The sequence below is a fragment of the Castor canadensis genome, chromosome 8, assembly GCF_047511655.1.
Source record: "Castor canadensis chromosome 8, mCasCan1.hap1v2, whole genome shotgun sequence".
In the NCBI taxonomy this organism is placed as follows: Eukaryota; Metazoa; Chordata; class Mammalia; order Rodentia; family Castoridae; genus Castor; species Castor canadensis.
Window position 1 is genome coordinate 132814913 of NC_133393.1, and position 22471 is coordinate 132837383.

Consider the following 22471-nt stretch of genomic DNA (forward strand, 5'->3'; position numbering starts at 1 on the left):
CTCTCAACAGAGTAACAGCTTTCTTTCTTTTGCTGCTCCTCTTGTAAAATAAACCACTTATTCAAATTCCTTAACTTAGTCAGGTCTTGCTGAGATGCAGGCATTCACAACTTCTAACAAAACAACCTGAGCAGTGTTTTAAGATTCTTGGGCCCCAGGGCTGACAGAATTAAGTATGAACTTAACAATGGAGACAGGACTGATGGGGAAACATCTCAGGACAGGAGTCAAATCTATCCCCCCCCCCAACAATGACTTTCTATTCCTGACAAGGCCTCACCTGACCAATCCCAAGATACTGATTAACCAGACCACATCTTTGACCAAGACTGCTCAACTATATACCTCCTGTCCCCCGCTTCTAATGCTGTGACTTGTCTCATCTGGGCCTCTAATTTCAATACCCTTCTTAAAATTTCTTACCTTCCAGCTACAGAATACCCTGGTCCTCAGACCATACTGACAACTTCCCATCAACACCTCTTCCTGCCACCCCCAAAAATAGGATAGCTGCTTCATTTCCAGACAACCATAGTCCTGCTGGCCCAACAATGTAAAGGCCATATTCTCAGCAGAGCCCAATCAACTTTACCATATCCTGTCAGACAGCAAAACTCTGGACACTGAGTACCCCCTGGCACCCTATCAGCAGGAAGGAACCAGACTGATCTCCTCATCTATAACCCTAAGAGAATTCAGAGTCCTGAGCTCTTGAGGGAGAATGTTAGTACAGGCAAATAGGTAGGCATGAGCAGAAACAAGGAAATGTTCCAGGCTACAAAACCCAACATGTCTCCTATCTTGGACCAGTGATTCAGATAATGGCCCTATATTCTCCTTCTGGAGACCACTCCCACTGGCAAGACTAAACCAGGGAGGGCAAAGAGGATCAAATGCACAGCACCTGCCCTCATCTCTTCAAAAACACAAATGTATGATTTCCTGCACCTATGAAACCACTGTGCAGTTGTCAAACTCTTCTACTCTGTACTTCTTCCTCTGTAAATTGAATGCCCTAGCAGAGACAAAAAACATGAATGTTAAAAGAAAATAGTGCGGATGACTTGAAAAGAGATCTTAGTATTTATACAAATTTTGTCTGTTTTGTTTTGTTTTCAGTTAAATACTGATAAAACTGGCTTTGATTCCAGGGCACTAGACAAAAGGAGAGAAGTATCTCTATCACAATGTCCCTGAAGGATCTGAACACAAATAAGGAATGATCGATGAAATGTTTTAGATATTCCACCTCAGGTGAAAATTATAGCTGCTACAGCCATTCAAAGAAAAATGCTCTTCTGCTTCTGTACAAGAACCATCAGGCCTGGTTTTAGGAAGAGGTCTCTTCATTCCTGCCAGCATTGGCAACACCAGGACGGTTATTGTGTGCTCCCCAAGGCACAGTTGGACAAGGAAAGGCTTAAAAAGTTACCATGGTGATCCAGTAGTCATTCATTAATGAAATGCCACAGTGGGGAGAAAAACAGCAGCTGGAGTAACCTCTTTTGGAAGTAGTAGTCTTTTCTAAATTGAAATCGCATGCTATCCTAGTAGATCTGCTTACCACAGAATGACTGTGAAGGGTCAAAGGACTATCTTAGTTCTTTAACTGGAAATAATGTTTTTTACCTGCTTCCAGAATTTCAGTGCCAGAATTAAGGGATAAAAATAAATGCAATTTACTAAGATATATTGTAAGCATATATGTAACTATCACAATGTACAATATACATATAATGTACAATATACATATAATACAGATAATATAATACAAAATAGCATATAATATAATACAAATATTATATGCTAATAAAATTTAAAAATAAATGCAGTTAAACAATGAATGAAACTTTCCTGAAATAATTTTTACATATATGCCTGTTTGTGTTCTCCAGGTACTTTAAGATCCTTTAATTCACTTATTTAAAGCATTGGTGAGGTCCAATTAAATAAACTGAGACATGATTCCTGAAGGTTTTATGAGTAGGTTTAAATTTTTTTTAAATGGTACTACAGATCAAATTTCAGGCTTCACACATGCTAGGTAAGCACTGAGTTATATCTCAGCCCCCAAATTTGGATTTTTTGATTGGAGCTACTTCTATAGTAATAAGCCAGAAAAATCATTACTTTCAGATTTTTTTTTATTATTATGAGAACCATTAGATCATAAATGGTAGTCAGTTATCAGAGTAAATGAGATCAAACATAACAAATATATAAAGCAAGAACTGGACTAAGAGTAGAATCTCCCAGAAGACCTACCAAAAGGAGGGATTTGTCAAGGTTCAAGGTTGATTATTAGAAAGATAGGGTAACTGAAAATGTAGCTTTGTGGCACAGCACTTGCCTGGCATGTTTGAGGCCCTGGGTTCCATCCTCAGCACTTCAAATATAAAAATAAAAAAATAAAGAAAAAACTTAGTTGGAGCAATGCATGGATTACTGGTGCAAAACTATAATCCTAGCTAATTGGGAGGTGGAGATTGGGAGCATTACAGTTTGAGGTGCTAGTGGTATGGCTCATGTGGGTGAGTGTCTACCTAGCATGTGTGAGGCCCTGAGTTCAAACCCCAGTACCGCCCAGTTAAATAGATTAATTAATTAAATTAAATAAAAGTCAGTAAGTAGGAAAGAGAAACCATATTTTCTAATATTTAACCTGGGAGTTATTGTATTATATACTGGATCTCTCTCTCTCTCTCTTTCTCTCTCTCATAGGGTCTTGCTCTGAAGTCCAGGCTTGCCTCAAACTCTCAATCCTTCTGCCTCACCCTCCTGAGTGCTAGCACTACAGGCATGTGCCACCATGCCTGGCTGAGTCTCTCTTCAACATTTGCTAGTAACCTTGCAATATCTTAACAAACATGCACCCATGCTTCTACTCTTTTCTGAAGATTTAACAAATCTAAACATTCTTCAGAATTTGCATAAAATATTCTTTCAGTTGTTAAATATAGCATTAAAATTCTCATCCTCCTCATCCAGAAGTCAATGTAGTAAGTAGAGTAACACTAATCTTACAATTTGGCTGTATTTGTACCTTTTGTGTTTTCAAACTTTACTACAGAGGAGTTTGCATGCAACAGCAAGAAATCCTAACCCGTCTATAAGAATACAGATACTGTTATGCAAAAGTACTCAAAAAAGGCTATGGAACCAACTATTTACGAAAAGAATGTTTAAAAGAACAATTGATTTCTAATCTAGAGTGCACAAGAATAAAAATCTAACTAGTCTAGGATGTTCTACCTTCTCCTCGACCTTAGCTCTCTCCAATTCTGTTAAAGACAATTAAGTGATTTGACCTCTATCCCCATTATTCCTCATTTTTTCTAAGATAGGCTGTGCATGATTGAGACTCACTGCTTGCATAAGTTTTGCTTTACTCAGCTCCATGCACTCACCTTTACACATTTATGACACAGCTGACATTCCTCAGGAAGCAGTCTCAAGCACAATCTGATCTAGTAGCTCATCTATCAGTCATCAACTAATAACAAAGATGCTGTACGTGTTTCTACACACGCAGAGGTACACTTGCATAATTGTTATTTTGAAAAAATATCTAGCAAATCAATGCTTTTCTATGATGATACATTTCTCTCATCTGTGGGTACAAAGTGTAATGTTTATAAAATAACAGTATATACCTTTAAAATGAGAAATGCATTAGGGTCTCAGTGGCAAAGCACATGCTTAGCATGTCCAAAGCCCTGGGTTCAATTCCAGAAGGAAAGAGGGGAAAGGGAAGGGGAAGGGGAAGGGAAGGGGAGGGAAAGGAAAGGAGAAAAGAAAGAAAGAGAAAAACCGAGAATGTTGATTTATTTGGGCATCTATCTACCTTTTATTTCCGTTCCTCTTTTTAGCACTCTCCTATTAAGGCTCTGCTCTGTTTCTTTTTCCCTTCTTCTTCAGGACCCTGAAAGGTCCTGGATTAGAAGGAGTTGTGTAAAGTGGGCTATCCTTAGGCACACACCATGGTTCAACACTAACAGGTGATAAGAATACACAGATGGGAGAAGTTGTTCTCACTCTAGAGACAGCCTGCTTTCAGGCTATTGAAAATGTATTCCTTTCCTAATAAACTTTGTTACCACTTTCACTATAAAAAATATACAGACTGGAGACAATATCTGCACACTGTGATTTTAAAAGGGACTAGCATCTAGAATATATAAAGAATTCTGATGGACGGGCACCCAAGGCTCATGCCTGTAATCTTAGCGACTTGAGAGGCTGAGCTAGGAGGATTATGGTTTGACGACAGCCCAGTGAGACCCCCCAGCTCAAAAAATAACCAGAGAAAAATAGACTGGAAGTGTGGCTTAAGTGGTAGAGTGCTTGCTTTGTAAGCACCAAGCCCTGAAAACCCCCAATCTCACAAAAAAAAGAAAAATAAAATTTCTGATGACTCAATACAACTCAGTTAAAAATGAGAAAAAGATGTGAACAGATATTTATCCACAGAAGACTAAGAATGGCCAACAAGTACATGAAAAGTGGTTTGACATAATTAATTATTAGAAAAATGCAAGTTAAAACCATAATGAGCTACAACTTTCATACCCACAGAATGGTTACATGTTTTTTTAAAAAATCAGAAAATAACAGTTGTTGATGAGGATGTAGAAATACTGGAACCCTTTTCACATTGCTGGTAAGCATGGTAGCCCTTACTGAAGTATTTTGATCTGGGGTTTGTGTAGTCTCCGAATGTCATGGAAGACAATTTTTTTTTTTTTTTTTTTTGGTGGGACTTGGACTTCTCACCTACCACTTGAGCCACACCTCCAGCCCATTTTGTTCTGGTTATTTTGGAGATGAAGTCTTTCAACCTATTTGCCAGGACTGGCCTTGAAACTCGATCCTCCCGTTCTCAGCTTCCCAAGCAGCTATGATTACAGGAGTGAGCCATGGGTGCCTGGCTCAGAATTGGTATTTCTTATCTTCCTGGTCATTCTAAGATAATTTCCAAGATGAAGGAGTCAGTACCATCTTTACTTGGTTATTGTAAAATCTGGAGTTAGTAACTGACTTGTCAACATTTGACAGCAAAGGAACTAAGAAGCAACAACAGCTCCCCTGCCAGCTGATTCATTGCTCTACAGCTGAGTTTGACATCACATTAATTGTGAGAATCACCACACAGATCTTCAATTTCAGATTCCCAGGTACCTGGCTTGGAAATCCTGAAGCTGTATATCTAAGGAGCATGAAAGTGGGTGTTGGAAAAGGATAGATTAAAGAAACAACCCCAACCTTCAAGAAGTAAGAAGATCATACTAACTATGCAAATAACTATATATATGAACAACGATGAACCTGCTGATATCTTGAAGGAGAGAAAGATCATATTTAAGTAGAAGTGTGAAATCAGAAAAGGCTTCACAAAGAGTAGCATATGATGACTTATGATCACTCTTTAAACAATCCATCAAGTACTTGCATACTATAGTGTTGGGGCTCAGAAAATGATATTCCAACACATGCTCTTTGGCGTGTTGACCGCTTTCACTTACAGGAAACTGGAGGCCTGTGAAGCTGCCTAACCTTCCTTTGTTCCCCAGGGTAGGCAGGGTCATCTCTGGAAGAAAGTTCTTCCAAAAGAAACGCAATTGTCTTGGATTTCCTTCCTATAAATCTCCTTAAGCAGGGAAGCTAACTCATAGAAAATAGTAAAAGGTCTCCATCTGTTTACACTAAATGTACTCTCTATTCTTCTCAAGACTGCCAGCAGAGAAGCTTCATCTGCCTAAGACAACCCTTGTTCACAGTGTCATTCTGCCCATTTCCCCCCATTTCTCTCTCCCCTACTATCTAGCAATTCTTTGTGTTTCTGTATTTTGTGTAGCCGGTATGCATGTTAATAAATTTGTATGCCTCCTTATGTCTTGCCTATAATATAATAGTATCTTTTTCTTTTTTTGCTCTGTCTACTGTCAGTCAGTTTAATAGAAGGAAAGTCTGAACTTCCCTATACTGGCTACTGTACCTACCCAGGCAACAACCCCGAAAACCTGAGCTCCACTTTCTTTTCCTAAAAGCCATTTTTTATCTTTCATTTCTGAGTCTACAAGTCCTGTCAGTTTGTCCTTCTGAATTTATCTTAATTGATTCTTTCCTGTCTCTGCTAGTCAGATTTTGGTCACTGTCACAAAATACCTGAGATAAATAACCTAAAAGGAGGAAATGCTTAGGTTGGCTCAGGGTTTCAGTGGTTGGACATTTGGTGTTGTTTTGGGCCTGTGGCAGCACAGTACATTGTGGCAGGAGGAGATACTTAATTCATGGCACCCAGAGGCAAAAGGGAAAGACAGGAAGGAGCTAAGACCAAGGTCCCTATGTCCCCTTTAAGGTCATGTCCCCAATGACTAACTTCCTTCTACTAGGTCTAACCTACTAAAGTTCTACCACCTCCCAACAGCATCACAGGCAGACAATCAAGCCTTTAACACATGAATGTTAGGGGAACATTCAAGATCCAAATGACAGCACTGGTCTCTAGCACTGCCTCCTCATTTCTTGCCTACACTGTTATAGCAGTCTATGTTGTTTGCTTGGCTGTAGATCTATCACTCTGCAATCTATGTTCTACCTTGTCACAAGAATACTACTACTAAAATGCAAATAATAATCATGCTAGTTCTTAGGCTGGACCACATTAGCAGCCCCTATCACATATGGGTACGAATGACCAATCTTTCCTTTTCTGTGTATTAAAGGCCCTTCACAAAGTATACACTAAACTTTCACTCCTCTTTCCTACTCCTCCCCACTGTGTTAACTCCAGTCAAACTGGAACCACTCTGAAACTCCAAATGTGCTCTGCTCTAACCTGTCTCTTAGCATGTCTTTCTTTTGACTCTGACTTCCTTTCAGGTCAAGGTGAATTTTCTCCCCAAGGATTTCAGCTTGTGATGTTCCAAAACAGCCTTTAAGATTGTGCCCAAATGTTTTCGCTTTACCAAGGCTGCCTTTCTGTTTTCTTGCTGCTACCCCCAAAAGGTGAGACTACTCTCTTATTCACATAGTATCTATGGGACTTAATCCAGTGGATTGTGTTTACTTGATAAAATGTCTTAATTCCCTCCAGACTATGACCGCATTCACCTGTGCATCCTTATGCACACAGCACAGTGCCTAATCGTTGTGCAATATTTACGAATAAGCAAATATGTACAAGGGTGGCAGTTACCTTCTCAGAATCTAAGATCACAACACAGTGCTTTGAATGTGTTCCATAACATGAAAATGTAAACCCAAATGAATTAAAAGCTTTTGTCACAACCAGGCGCCAGTGCTCACACCTACTTGGGAGGCTCAGGTTGGGAGGACCGCAATTTGAGGCCAGCCTGGGCAAATAATTCACAAGAACTTCACCTTTAAAATAACCAGAGCAAAATGAACTGGAGGTGTGGCTCAAGAGGAAAAGCACCTGCTTTGCAAGTGTGAAGCCTGGAGTTCAAACCTCAATTCCGCCCCCCACTACATACACACATACAAAAAATTGTCACATAAAACAACGGATTAGACTAGATGATAAGGCATTTTCCAGTTTCAAAATTCTATGTATTTGTTTCTTTTGCCTTTTAAACTAAGAAAACTGTAGAGCTAAATAAAGGATAGTGACTAGAAAATGAATCAATGGATAACAATCACTTTCAAAAAATGTCAAAAACAACCAGATTTAAAAGTTATATATTATCTTCAACTTATGAGAACAGTAAGTGATTCTGACCAAGTCAAATAATGATAGAAAAACACACCTCACCGTAAAACCTCAAGAGAGGCCATAATTGGCAGCTCAACTGCTCAGTTAATGAAAATCCTTGCTTAAATTATATCACATTTCAAAGTAGACTGCCTGTTAAATAATAGCAACTCCCAAAAGTATACTGCCCTGGAATTTGAGACACGAGCCACAAACAAATGGAAATACTTTGTCCAGGTCATAAAATAAGTCAAACAAATTCCAAAGCAGAACATTTGATCTGAAATCCAGTTTTATAATCTAAAATCTCTTACAAATTCCTGTGTTCACCTTTTATCATATTTGTTCACTACAAGTAATGTTCAGTGAAATGTATCTATTACTTTTTAATATAATTATTAAAAGGTCTCTTTTATCATACTTAATAAAAAAACAAAAAATGTAGCCAGGTGTGGTAGTCCACACCTGTAATTCTAGTACTCAGGAGGCTAAGGCAGGAGGATCAATGCCAGCTTGGGCTTCATAGCCAAACCCTGTCCCAGAAAAACAAAAACAATAAATAAACAAACAAAAAATCAAAATTAACCTCTAGACTGACCTGAGAACCATCTCTTTGTCACCTTAAAGATGAGGTAACACCATGATTAATACCTAAAGGATAATGCTACCTTCAATTTTCACCCTTACCCTTCCTGAGGGAAAATCATGAGCTAGTTTTCAAAGACCTGAAGGAGGACAGGGAAGCAAAAATGCAGAGAAACCACAAAGAAGCAAAAACAATGCTCCTCAGTTTTTAAATACTTATTAAAAATTGAAAGGAAAAAGCAAAAAACATGAAATTTGGAAATGGGTCAAAGGAGATTCGCATGGCTCATTACCCCACCCAAATGTGTCCTGGGGCGTCACCTGCTTCTGTAAATGATGTACTGATTTGTTAGTAGAGACAGATTTGGGTGGAAAACCCCATCTCAGGGGTTTACAAAGCAAGTTACTTACTGTCTAAAATTCCTTTTCTTGTGGGTGGTAAGGGAGGGGGTGGGGGCAGGGGGGAGAAATGACCCAAGCGTTGGTATGCATATATGAATAATAAAAAAATAAAAAATAAAAATAAAAATAAAAGTAAAATTCCTTGTCTTCACGTGAGACAGACACAGGGCCTATGACAGATCTATACCATAGCATGTTTTTAATTACCAAGATTAATTACGCGTACCCTTAGCACAGAGACAAGCTCAGGTACACAGGAGTGGTACAATGCTAATGCTAATTTTATTCTTTTTGGAGACAGGGTCTCCTGTACAGCCCAGGCTGTCATTGAACTTTCAATCCTGTCATCTCAGTTTCCTGAATGCTGGGATTATAGGTGTGTGCCATCACACCAGGAGGAGTAATTTTTTGAACTCCTGCTTGTGTTTCCTTCACAAAGACAAAGGTAGAATTTTATATATTCTTTCTTTTTGCCTATTACTGAATTGAGTACTTATACAAAAAAACATTATTAGCATCTAAACATATATCATCTATAGCACCTATTAAGGATATAGCACTTGGTATGGATTGAATGGTGTTCCTTTCCTATGAGGCCCTAATCCCCAGGACATCAGAATATGACTTTATTTGAAATAGGGCCATTGCAGATAAGTTAAAATGATGTCGTACTGGAGTTCCATATGACTGGTGTGAAACAGAGACACATGAATGGACAGCACCATGTGATGATTCAGGCACAGAATGAATTGCTACAACTGTAAACCAAGGAATCTCAAAAATTGTCAGTAAACCACCAGAAGTTAGGAAGAGACAAAGAAAGATCCTTCCTACAGGTTTCAGAGATAAGTATAGCCCTGTTCATGTCTTGATTTCTGACTTTAAGCATCCAATTAAATTCTGTGGTTTTAACCATCAAGTTTGTGCCACTTTGGAAAGTAGGGTGACCTATCACAAATACAATCATGGAAGTAAATTACATGTGTTCAACAGGCATGAACTCTCCTGACTTTCCAAAAACTTCTGCATCTATCATCCTGTGTGAGCCTCAGAACAATACAAAACTGAGAAACTAGGACCAAGGAAATTAGAAATAAACTCTTCTTCTTATGCTTCTACTCCAAAGAATTTGTTTTTCTTTTGGATACTGTTATCAGCTTTTTTAATTAGGTTGTAGGAAAGCCAAATTTGTGGCCTCCCCTCAGATGATGTATAGGATTACATGCTCTGTTGTAATCATCCACTTAGCTCTATTGTTTTCCCTCTAGCCTGATTCCTTTTATTCTTTAAATAGCTTTATTGAGATATAATTTATATACCATAAGACATATTTTTTTTACCCTTTAAACAATTCAGTGGTTCATAATGCATTCAGGGTTGTATGATCATCACCATAATCTAATCTTAAACATTTCAGCATCCAAAACAGAAACTCTGTACCCTTTACCAGTCACCCCCATTCCTTTTTGTGATGGAATAATGTTCCATCATGCGGATAGACACCACAATCTGTTTATCTACTTATCAGTTGATAAGCATGTGAAGTCTCTCCATCTTTTAGTTATTAGAATAATGCTGATATGAACACTCCTGTACAAGTTTTTGTGTAAACAAATGTCTCCATTTCTTTTATGTAGATACCTAAGAGTGGAATTGCTGAGTCTGAGAAATTGACAGACTGTTTTACAAAGCAATGGCACCATTTTATATTCTCATCAGTAGTATATGAGGATTCCGATTTTTCTACATCTTCCCCAACACTTGTTACTGTCCACCTTTTTTTATTACACCCATCCTAGTGTCTATAAAACGGTACCTCATTGAGGTTTTGATTAGTGTTTCTCTAATGGCTAACAATGTTGAACTTTTTTGTCATGCACTTATGATCAAGTAGGCTAGGCAGTTAGGCATGTTCTAAATGGCATATATCATTTAGTCATCACAACAAAATAAAGTCAAGTGTATACTCTATTCCCTCCTTTTCTTACAGATGGGGAGACTAGGCCAAAGAGAACTTTGTTCAATATCACAGAGCAAGTAAATGGCAGAGTCTGGCTCCAAGAACTGTATTCTTCTTACTACTATGAAAGCAAATTACTTAGAAGAAAAGCATTTGCCAGGCCATTGTTATGTATTAACATCTGCCTAGAAAGGAAGAGTTAGTGTATTGTATTCTTGCCATTGTTGTCTCAGATGAAGAGATAGACAGTAAATTCATCAGGGCGGCTGAGAATTATAAAGGAGAGAAATTATTAGAACTACTGGCACCAGGTTAAAAGATGTTACATATGCATAACTAGCTGAAGAAACTGTCCCATTAAAAAAAAAAAAAGATAAAGATTTAACAGGGATGTCATAATGCAGCAAAACTAAGGACATAAAATAGTGAAATAAATATAGGAAGAGGAAAAAAAAAAAAAAAAGCAGGGACAAATATAGAGGAAGGAACCCTGGGAGTCTCCACTGGTTGACTGAGTCAACCAGGCAGTGTCAGGACAGGCAGAGTTGAGAAGAGGCATAGCACAAGGTTAGAGATTATTCCTTCCTTTTTATCATGTATCAACATAATCCCCAGCAGAATGTGGAAACCAATTATGGCCACCACTTCAAGTATGGGGAGAAAATGGAAAAGGTTCAAGCAAAAGAAACAGACCCAAATGATAGTATCTGTTAGAAAAAGAAAGAACATGGGGTTGCTTATCACACAGAGTAAAGGTTGATTTAATTATAGCCCTTAGAGGCCATTTCACTGCTCTTCCTAGACTCTACACAGGTTCTGTCAGTCATCTAAATACCAGTCAAATATCACCTTCTCAGAGGCTATCATCCAAAGTGCCCCTCCCACTGTTTCTAGCACATTATTCCTTCCACAGCCTGTAACACTCTGGAGTTCTTCCTGTTTATGCATTTATGGTCCCTCTTGCCCCACTGGGATATGAGTGCATGAAGCATGAAGCATGAGTACTGCTTATCTCTAGCAAATACCAATGGTACCAGGGACATGGTGGGTGTTCTATACATATCTGTAGACTCTGTATCTAAGAAGAAGCAACATGGAAAATGAGTTTTCGAATCTGGGCACAACAGATACCAAGAAGACACAGGAAGAATTGCTTGACAGAGTAAAACCCACAGATTGCTGCAGAATGCCATGAATCTTTAAGAAGAACAGCCATTCATCTGTCTTAAGAGTTTTACAAATTCACCTGCCTAAATAATTTCTGGTGGTTACTCCCAACACTACTATCCAGTATTTACTGCACAGAAATAAAGTTTTGCTAGCATTAAACAATCTGTGAACTCTGTGTACTGGGAAGTATTCTTTTTCCATATGTCAGATCCCTTAATCCTCATAATTCTAGAAGTACTATTATTTTTGCCATCTAGAAAGTGGCACTCTTTAAGCCAAAAGGTTAGTAATTAGCTTGAGATCACCCAAATCAGAGTTGGTAGAGCTGGGACTCAAATTTAGCTAATTTTATTTGTGTCATTCACTTAAGGGTGAAAATTAATTAATAATTTTTTTTTTTGAGACACGGTCTTGCTATGTAGCCTAGGCTGGCCTCAAATTTGTAGTCCTTCTGCCTCAGTCTCCTAAGTGCTGGGATTACAGTATATTTCACCATGCCTGACTAAAAATGAATTTAACTTGAGCGAAAACATTACCCAGGAAGCATAATGAATTGACAAATTAAGAGAGTTAGGTGACATGAATTTCCTCTACAGCTTGATGTGCTGTATAAATCCTTTGATTCGATCTTGTTATAACAGTCCCATTATCATGGGGATATTGCTCCTGTACTAATTTTATCCTTTTCATAATGTCTTCATGGAAAGAAATGTGATTTTGAATGAAGTAGATAAATATTCATGCCAAACTAGAGAGACACACATCTTAAACAATTATATCAACACATGGACAATCTCCATGTTCCCCAAACTTATACACGTTCTGGATATTTCAAAGCAAATTATAATTGTACTAGTAGCAACAACCTTTATTCTGTCCCTAAGAAGATGTAACTGAATGTCAAATGTATATAATTCCTTTCATTCCAGAAATCTAAGAACTGGTATGAAGAACAGCCTTAAGAGGAATTTTTGTTATCAAAAAGCCAGTGGTTATTAGTGAAAATTATTTCTCAAAAATCACTAACAATCCCTAGGTGATATGTACTTAGAAACAGGATAACATCTTAGTGCTACTTTATAGTAGTAATTAAACATAAATTTGAAGAATGTTTCATGAAAACTCACTAGGGTTTTTGAGGACAGACCAACAAACACAAAAGTAGAAACAATTAGCAAAACATACCTGTTTACCTTCCAGGTCTGGCTCTCCTTTACTTGACTCAGAGCTGACATCATCTTCATCAGAACTGCTGATGACTTCGTCCTCATCGGAGGGCAGGTCACCAAGACCAACGTCAAGATCATCCTGTCCTTCCTGGGATGCTCCAGAACTGCTTCAATAGAAAGCATGCATTAGTCACCTTCAACAGCAAGAAACACTCACAAAACTGAACCAGTATCAACCACCTTATCCTTGTGATGGGAGCAAAGAGTATCTAAGGGAGCAGAGGAATGGAAATGCCAGATCAACGAAATTTCCCCTTCCTTTGCCTTGACTCTGCTGTTCAAAACTCAAATTCATTTTGGGTTTAAATTTTAATTCAACATTAACACCAATTTAATATTACTTTGCTAATAGGAAGGTAGGTGGGAAGCAGGTTTCCTTGCTGCCTCCACCCTATGCGTCCATATACTTCTTGTAGAAGATCAAGTCTCTCTACTCCTGGTAGAGTCCAAAAAGTCTTAGGGAGTGGCCTGGCTTACCCCAAACGGCACTGGCTACCCAGAAAAGCTGCTGTGTCCTTGAGCCCCAGTGTTTAAAAACAAACAAAAAAAGGGACTGGGAAGTAATGTTGAAAATTGTCAACAATGCATGTAACCACATTCCTGGTTATCATCTATATGTACCTGAATTATAAGACCTGGGAAGGAACAAAGATGTTAACAAATTCTCAGGCCACAACCTAGACCTGCAAAATCAGAAATTAGAGGTTCAGAGCCCAGCAATCTGCATTTTAACAAGCCTTCCAGGTGGTTCTGATTCGGGCTAAAGTCTGAGAACCACTGTACAAGGCCATTTTTCAACTTCCTCTTGTCAGCTCGACGTCACCCAGGTTTTTCAGTTTGGACTGAGACAGATCTCATAAAGCTAACAGGCATTGTTGCAATCGGTCTGTAGGGGAATTCCACAGGAAAGTTCCCCAGGAAGACCAGGAAATATTCTTTCTAGCATTGGTTGTAAAGACTCAGGAGCAGGCAGCCTTTGGAAACTGCTCTTCTGGTGTTAGCTTACAAGAGTATCTACAGTGTAGAAGAGTATAGGTGGAGCCAGTAAAAGATCCAAAGAAAATCACCAGGGGAAACACTCCAGCAGAATAAAGAGACACTTTGCATTCCACTCTAGCCAGCCCTTAAGCAGGTCATGGGCAGGTCACTCAACTGCCAAGGCTGGAGTTAGGAGAATTTCTAACGGGAATCTTAAAAGCTAAAGATAAATTTTCTGCCAGTTCCTGATTACACATTGTAGGAAACAGACTTGCTTCAGAAACCATTCCAGCAGCCCAACTGTTACACAAACCAGTTAGATGGAGAGAGAATGCCAAAAGGAACTCTGCCCACAGCCAAGTCAGGATTTCTGATTATTCAGTGCTCTCTCAGGGCCTCAGGGAACCTACCACTCAGTTAGGTGGATGCACACCTTATCACAGCTCTACATGATTCCAGAGCAATGGGCGGGGGTGGGGGGTGTAAGGGTGAGGGTAGGGTGTGAGGGGGTGGAGGGCAGCAACTTTACAGTCACATCACTGGCTGGCTCTGGGTGCAAGGACAAAAGCCAAAGAGGCTGGAAAGAATACATGAGAGTTAACGAGAGGTACCCCACAAGGTCCATCTAACATGTACAGAGAAGAAAATATGCCTTCTATTTTTTTCTTCTCTTTCTTTCTTTTTTTTTTTTTTTTTGCATTGGGGACAGAGCACAGGGTTTGATTCAGGCTAGACAAGGACTCTACCACTAAGCTACATATCCCCAGTCCCACTCATTTTAATCTTATTTTCTTATCTCTTTTCATCCTCTAAAACCTTGTTAACTCACTGAATTTCTAAGCACTATCAGCATTACCTGGAAGTTTCTTAGAAATACACAAATTAGTTTGTACCCTGACCTTCAGAATCAGAGCAAGTGTCATAACAATATCCCAGTGCTGTGTGAGCAGCTCTGCTCTAAAAGACTCAGCTGTGGATGGTTTGGACTCCACAGTGTTTAGAATTTCAGATAGTAATGAGGCTGTAGCACTGTAAAGGGTTAGGTTTATTTTGTCTAGAGAGATGAAAGGTGTTTCCTGATCAAATATTTGGAACCCTGTTATTAACAAGATGGTAACCAGTTGCCACATTCTTTAGGAATTAAAGAGCTAGACACAGTGGCTCATGCCTGTAATCCCAGCACTCAGGAGGCTAAGGCAGGAGGAGTGCAAAGAGGACAGCCTGAGCTAATATATACAACCTTATCTCAAAACAAACAAAACAAAAAGGAATCAAAGTACAAAAGTTAACGTTTAAGGACAAAGAAAAAAAACTTAAGTATTAAAAGTGAATAGGGTTGGGAATACAATTGGTTGGCAAAGCATTTGCCTAGCATGCATGAGCCCCTTGGTCAATCCTCAGCAGCACAAAAAATAAAAATACAAAATAAACTTACATGGATCAAAACACACTTGGATGGAAACACACTGACGTAAAACAGTAGGAGACACTTAATTCCAAAAATTGCTTCCCGACTGAAAGCCTTCCCCAATTCCCTCTATCTCTTCCAAATTGCTCTGCTGGACTCTTCTGAATCCTGTGCTATCTTACTTCACCGGTGGTGATGGGCTTGTTTCCTCACTGAAATGTAAACTCCTAAGGACAAGGAAATTGTTTTTCAGCTGAATCCTCAGTACACTGCCCGATACACAACAGACCCTTGGTGAGATGGCCTGAATCAGCGTGGCTACACCAGGAGCTGAGAAAAAGAGGTGGGTGCAAGAAGAAAAGAACTGGGAAGAAGACTGCAAGTTTTCAAGTACATTACGAGCAGAGTGAGTCACATCAACTAAAATAGAAACAGGTAACAGGGATTGGATTTTAAAGGGAAGAGAAAAGGCTTAGCAGTAAATCGGGAAAGATGGCATCTGGGACCCACATTTGCACATTCATTTCTAAAAGGATTAATTAAACTGTTTTTCCACATACCTGTCAGCAGCTACTGAGTCTACCTAGATAGCTTTAGATTTGTGATAATAAACCTTGGACTCCTTACTGATGCCAATCATATAATCTGGGCCTCTTCTTCTATTCTCTTTATTTCCTTCCCACTGTCAGGAAACTAATACCCTAACACTGTCTGCTTTGCCGGTTAAAGGAATGGGACATAGCGTTTCCTCTTACATCTTCCTGCCTAGGTGGTTCGTAATTTAACAGAGTAAAAGGAAAGCGAGCTGCAACAAGAACAAAGATCCGCTCTACTTCCCTGGGCCATCAGTCATATGCTTCTGGAAAGAAAATCCAGAGAAAGTAAAGCCAGAAACCAATTCCTCCTGATGGCAATGATCTTTCAGTTCCACCTGCCCAGGTCTATGCGTTTAGAATGATAGCTATTCAATGCCATCACATTTTAATTATTTTTGTTTCTCTATTTGCTAAATTCTATATATGGACAGAACATCCTCTACTTGAAGCACATGACATTTCTCTTTTAGGGAAGATGCTCTCTTACCTAAAGCTCACTTTCAGAAGAAATTGTCTTCTGAAAAATACTTAATGCATTTTCTATAGAAGTTTTTAGAACATAAAACCTATACAGGGTACAGCCAGCCCCACAGATGCCAGGGCTCATCACAAAAACACCCTTGTGAAACTTCACTAAATTACCAACTCCAGCCAGCAGAAAGGAGAAGAACAAGGATAGTGGAGAGAAGGAAAGAGAAGCTGAGTTAACTGAAGAAAGGTTTCAAGACCCTGTCCCTTCTATGGTAGACAGTTCCAGTTGACTTGTTCCTCCCTTGCCTGTGATTTTATTCTGAGCCCCTTAACTAAAGAATGTTCCATAGAATTCCTCCTGAAGTTGAATAAAGAAGCTCGTTCTGATACCCTCACCTTCAAAGCTTCCTTCTCAATGCCAAGTCACAATATGCACATCTGGACTTGTGTGATCTTTCCCTTCCTCTGCTTTCTACTCTGGCCCAGAGTGAACAGCCTGCTTGTCCTCAGGATGTTGTTCTAATTCTTGTCAAATGCTGTCTCATGACTGTGATTGTGTGTTTCCTTTGGCTGCTTTCATATTTATCACAGAGTAAGTGGGAAAAAAAGATGAAGGACTTGAAGGATGAACATTACATAAAAAACTTACCAAAATGAAAAAAAAATTAAACTACTTAATAATTAGTTATTATGATGTGCAACTTTCACCATAAAATTGTTTCACCAAAAAACTCTTTATTCTTGTTACCTCTTTACTTGTTTTTTGTGGTGCCGAGGATTGAACTCAGGGCCTCATGTGTACTAGGCAAGTGCCCTACTACGGACCTATATCTTCAGCCCAAACTTTATTTTCTTTTTCAAGTGCCCTTTGCAATTGCACAGTACATCTGGAATTTCCCCCATTTCCCATTTTGATGATTTTCTTGGGAATTACCCCTTAAATGAGTAAGGCACTGCTCTAACTCTTTTAGGAAACATGGCACAACTGTGAATTAGGCACATGTGACCATTTCATCCTCTAATAGAACAGGAGTCACATATTCATGTCATATTTTTAGGTTTTCCACATATAGAATCTTGAAAAATTATTTTAAGTATGTGCAGAGCCCGGGTGACAGAACATAAGAGGTAAGAGATAACACAGAGGTTGAGGCAAACCTATCTGACCGGACCAAATGTCAGCTTCAATAACTGTACTCCCCTGCTAGGAGGTAACCAGATCAGTTGGTGAGTCTTCCCCATAACAGCCTTGCCCAAAAAGAAACCTCAATGCTTCAGGAACATGTGGATGCCAATGTTCTTATTTACTATAGCACAGTCACAAAAATCCTTCCCCACAGAGATAAGTATGAATTTACATTTATAACCCTCTTGCCTAAAAAAAAATAACTACCTAAGAATTTTGCCTAAAGGTAACACAAAGTTTAATTTAAAGAATTAATGGTCTATCTTCATCTCAGTTTTAAAATCTCTAACATTTGTAAATAGCATATTAATCTATTTGAGTTCAACTCTGATTAATATGGATTAAAAATTAACAAAATCATTAAAATATTTAAAAAGACAGCACAGCAGGAGTCTCTCACCCCCCCCCAAAAAAAAAAGAATGAAGAAAACCTTGGAGCATAAAATGTGTACAATTCATGTCTTATATGTTGGTTCATAAATCTCTTAGAGATTTTAGAGGTGTTAACAACCAAGCCTTTAAAAACTAGCAAGGTAGGGTTCTTCAGAAAAAGAAACCACATAAATATACCTAGCTCCTCTGAAATATAAACAAGAAACTGTTTAAAACTGGCTCCTGGGGACTCTGTTAGGAAGGAAACCGGGCTTTGAAGATACATTTGGAGAAACAGGCCTGCTTCGTTTTCCAGAGCCAACCTCCATCCCTCTACCCTTACAGTACCATCACTGTCCCCTTCCCCAGGAACACTCTCATTACTAGATTCTTAAAATTGAACCCCACTGATTCAAATCAGCATTTGTACCTTGAGGCTGCTATTTAAAACACAGTCATCATAGGGCAACTCTGAAAATGGCTTTAAAAACCCATGGAATTAAAAATTCCTTAATGCAGAAGAACATCTACGCAGATGCCTGCACCCGTTTTGTAATTAGCTTAAAAGTCATTAACATTTAATTACTAAGACGCAGTCTTAAAATGAGTTTCCAGCAATGGTCATTAATAGAAGACTGATTAAATAAATTGAAGTATGGAACTATCTGCAAACTTCTATTGAAAAATGACACAGATCTATGTACCATGGCATAGATTGTTCTCTATAAGAAACCAGGGCACAGAGTGTTCCATTTGTGCAGGAAAAAAAAAAACAAACAAACAATGCATACATATAAAAATACATATTAGAAAATGTGTTTTTAGGGACTGGGGATTCAGCTCAGTGGTACAGTGCTTGCCTACTGTGTACAAACAAGACCCTAGATTTGATCCCCAGCATTTAAAAAAAATGCTTTTAAAATATACATAGAAAAGCATATACAAACATATACAAATATGCTGGCATATACTCAGGCGATCCCTAGAAAGATACAGAAAAAACTGATGACTATAATTCCCTTTGGGATTGAATTCCTATGGCAAAAGATGACTTCATTATACACAATCACATATACACACAGTCTACAAACTCTTTGGGAATACTTTATTTCCTTCCCAGGGTGATGAAAATTAAAAGAAAGACATTCTTGCCCTGTTCCTCCTCTTTTTTCTGCCTAACCCCTAAGCTTAGAGATCTGCATATTTTCATGATTCCCTTAAAAGAAGACTCTATTAACTCTTAGGACACTAAGGAAGATAGACTCTGGCTTTCCCTTAGTGTGTAGGGGTTTGTTTGGGAGAACCATTAGTATGAATCTCTGTATTATAGGTAGGAAGGGGTGACCTTCTGTGTAGTCAATTGATGGCCTAGAAAAAAAGAGGTCAACAGAGGAACCACTCAACAGTTTCCAGGGGCAGAGAGTGGTCACACAATTTGTGGACTACGCCAAGATGAAGCATCTTAGTGTGAAATCTCCCACAGTGCTCTGTCTGGCTATGGGATAGCCCCTGGCATGATAACCATGCCCTCCAGTGTTCCTGCTCTCTTTTAATGATATAGGAGGAGCCCAGGGCTGAAGCCTGTCCACGGGATACTCTTGCCCCTCAGCTTAGCTGAGAGGTAGCCAGGTCTAGCCTGAGCTGCTCCTACCTTGAACTGAAAAAAACTGTTATAAAAAAAATGTACCCTAATACAAGCGCCAGCTAAAATAATTATCATTTCTTTAGCTACTGGCAATTTTGCTGCCTTAGAATTTGGAGAGCCTTGAGAAATGATTAAAATGTCCTTCAAGACTATAGAAAGTGGAGAGATCTCCCATGCTCATGGATTGGTAGAATCAACATAGTAAAAATGTCGATACTCCCAAAAGTAATCTACATGTTTAATGCAATTCCCATCAAAATTCCAATGACATTCATTAAAGAGATCGAAAAATCTACTGTGAAATTTATATGGAAACACAGGAAGCCACGAATAGCCAAGGCAATACTCAGTCAAAAGAACAATGCAGGAGGTATCACAATACCGGACTTCAAACTATATTACAAAGCAGTAGCAATAAAAACAGCATGGTACTGGCACAAAAACAGACATGAAGACCAGTGGAACAGAATAGAGGATCCAGATATGAAGCCACACAACTATAAGCAACTTATCTTTGACAAAGGAGCTAAAAATATACAATAGAGAAATAGCAGCCTCTTCAACAAAAACTGCTGGGAAAACTGGTTAGCAGTCTGCAAAAAATTGAAACTAGATCCATGTATATCACCCTATACCAAGATTAACTCAAAATGGATCAAGGATCTTAATATCAGACCCCAAACTCTTAAGTTGATACAAGAAAGAGTAGGAAATACTCTGGAGTTAGTAGGTATAGGTAAGAACTTTCTCAATGAAATCCCAGCAGCACAGCAACTAAGAGACAGCATAGATAAATGGGACCTCATAAAACTAAAAAGCTTCCGTTCATCAAAAGAAATGGTCTCTAAACTGAAGAGAACACCCACAGAGTGGGAGAAAATATTTGCCAACTACACATCAGACAAAGGACTGATAACCAGAATATATAGGGAACTTCAAAAACTAAATTCTCCCAAAACTAATGAACCAATAAAGAAATGGGCACGTGAACTAAACAGAACTTTCTCAAAAGAAGAAATTCAAATGGCCAGAAAACACATGAAAAAATGCTCACCATCTCTAGCAATAAAGGAAATGCAAGTTAAAACCACACTAAGATTCCACCTCACCCCTGTTAGAATAGCCATCATCAGCAACACCACCAACAACAGATGTTGGCGAGGATGCGGGGAAAAAGGAACCCTCTTACACTGTTGGTGGGAATGTAGACTAGTACAACCACTCTGGAAAAAAATTTGGAGGCTACTTAAAAAGCTGGACATCGATCTACCATTTGATCCAGCAATACCACTCTTGGGGATATACCCAAAAGACTGTTACTCCAGAGGCACCTGCACATCCATGTTTATTGCAGCACTATTCACAATAGCCAAGTTATGGAAACAGCCAAGATGCCCCAGCACTGACGAATGGATTAAGAAAATGCGGTATCTATGCATAATGGAATTTTATGCAGCCACGAAGAAGAACGAAATGTTATCATTCGCTGGTAAATGGATGGAATTGGAGAACATCATTCTGAGTGAGGTTAGCCTGGCTCAAAAAACCAAAAATCGTATGTTCTCCCTCATATGTGGACATTAGATCAAGGGCAAACACAACAAGGGGATTGGACTATGAGCACATGATAAAAGCGAGAGCACACAAGGGAGGGGTGAGGATAGGTAAGACACCTAAAAAACTAGCTAGCATTTGTTGCCCTTAACGCAGAGAAACTAAAGCAGATACCTTAAAGCAACTGAGGCCAATAGGAAAAGGGGAACAGGTACTAGAGAAAAATCAATGTGAGTCAATGCCCTGTATAGCTATCCTTATCTCAACCAGCAAAAACCCTTGTTCCTTCCTATTATTGCTTATACTCTCTCTACAACAAAATTAGAAATAAGGGCAAGATAGTTTCTGCTGGGTATTGAGGGGGGGGAGAGGGAGAGGGTGGAGTGGGTAGTAAGGGAGGGGGTGGGGGCAGGGGGGAGAAATGAACCAAGCCTTGTATGCACATATGAATAATAAAAGAAAAATGAAAATAAATAAATAAATAAATAAAATGTCCTTCAAGAAGTGTCAGTTGGGGTTGGCGAAGTGGCTCAAGTGGTAGAACATCTGCCTTGCAGGCAAGAGGCCCTGAGTTCAAGCCCCAGAGTCACCAAAAAAAAAAAAAAAAAAAGGAAATGTGCACTGAAATACATTTTATTAATACAAATAGAAAGGCATTCTATTGTGCTTAAAACAGCCTCCAATAAGCTATAACAGGTGCCCAATCCTGCTTTGTAACTGTACCAAAGATTTGAAAAATAAAAAGGTTTTATATAAAGTTAGGGTTGAAACCAACATCATTTCTCTTCTCATTGCTTCATGAGTAATATGTACCTGGTCAGTACCAAACAAATAAAGTTACTAGAAATAAATACTTAGAGTATATAAAGTAGCAATGCCACTTATTTCAATAAACATTTATTGAGGGCTTATTTTGTATTGCTTATATTTGGGGCTAGATGAAGATGATCTATTAGAATTAGTTATGGATGGTGTTCAAACTATAAATTCTATTACTGCTTCTTTATTTTCCTGCTGAGAGTTTCCTAAGCAGATACAGAAAAAGTGAATTGAGATAACCATAGTAATTAGGATGAAAGCAAGGACCACTGTCTAAAGAGAAACTGAGGGGCAGGGATGTAGCTCAGTAGGAGAATGTTTGCCTAGCATGGGTGAGGCCAGGATTTTATAGAATGAATGAAAGAAAGAAAACAGAAAGAGA

At 38.8% G+C, this 22471-nt stretch overlaps 1 protein-coding gene and 1 long non-coding RNA gene across 3 annotated transcripts in view; one reads left to right on the plus strand and one right to left on the minus strand.

Annotated features, from left to right (window-relative positions):
• LOC141425817 (uncharacterized) overlaps positions 1-7492 on the plus strand; it is a 63345-nt gene extending 55853 nt beyond the window's left edge. The window contains exon 3 of the long non-coding RNA XR_012450954.1: positions 6883-7492. This is a non-coding gene — a long non-coding RNA (uncharacterized lncRNA). The remainder of the gene's footprint in view (positions 1-6882) is intronic.
• Positions 1-22471, minus strand: part of Fgd6 (FYVE, RhoGEF and PH domain containing 6) — a 106765-nt gene that overhangs the window by 53894 nt on the left and 30400 nt on the right. Inside the window, exon 3 of one of the 2 annotated variants that reach the window (XM_074084146.1) lies at positions 13017-13164. In XM_074084146.1, coding sequence (XP_073940247.1) covers positions 13017-13164 — 148 coding nt within the window. Of the gene's footprint in view, positions 1-13016; positions 13168-22471 lie in introns of both variants that reach the window. The other variant, XM_020158126.2, reaches the window with a different exon arrangement.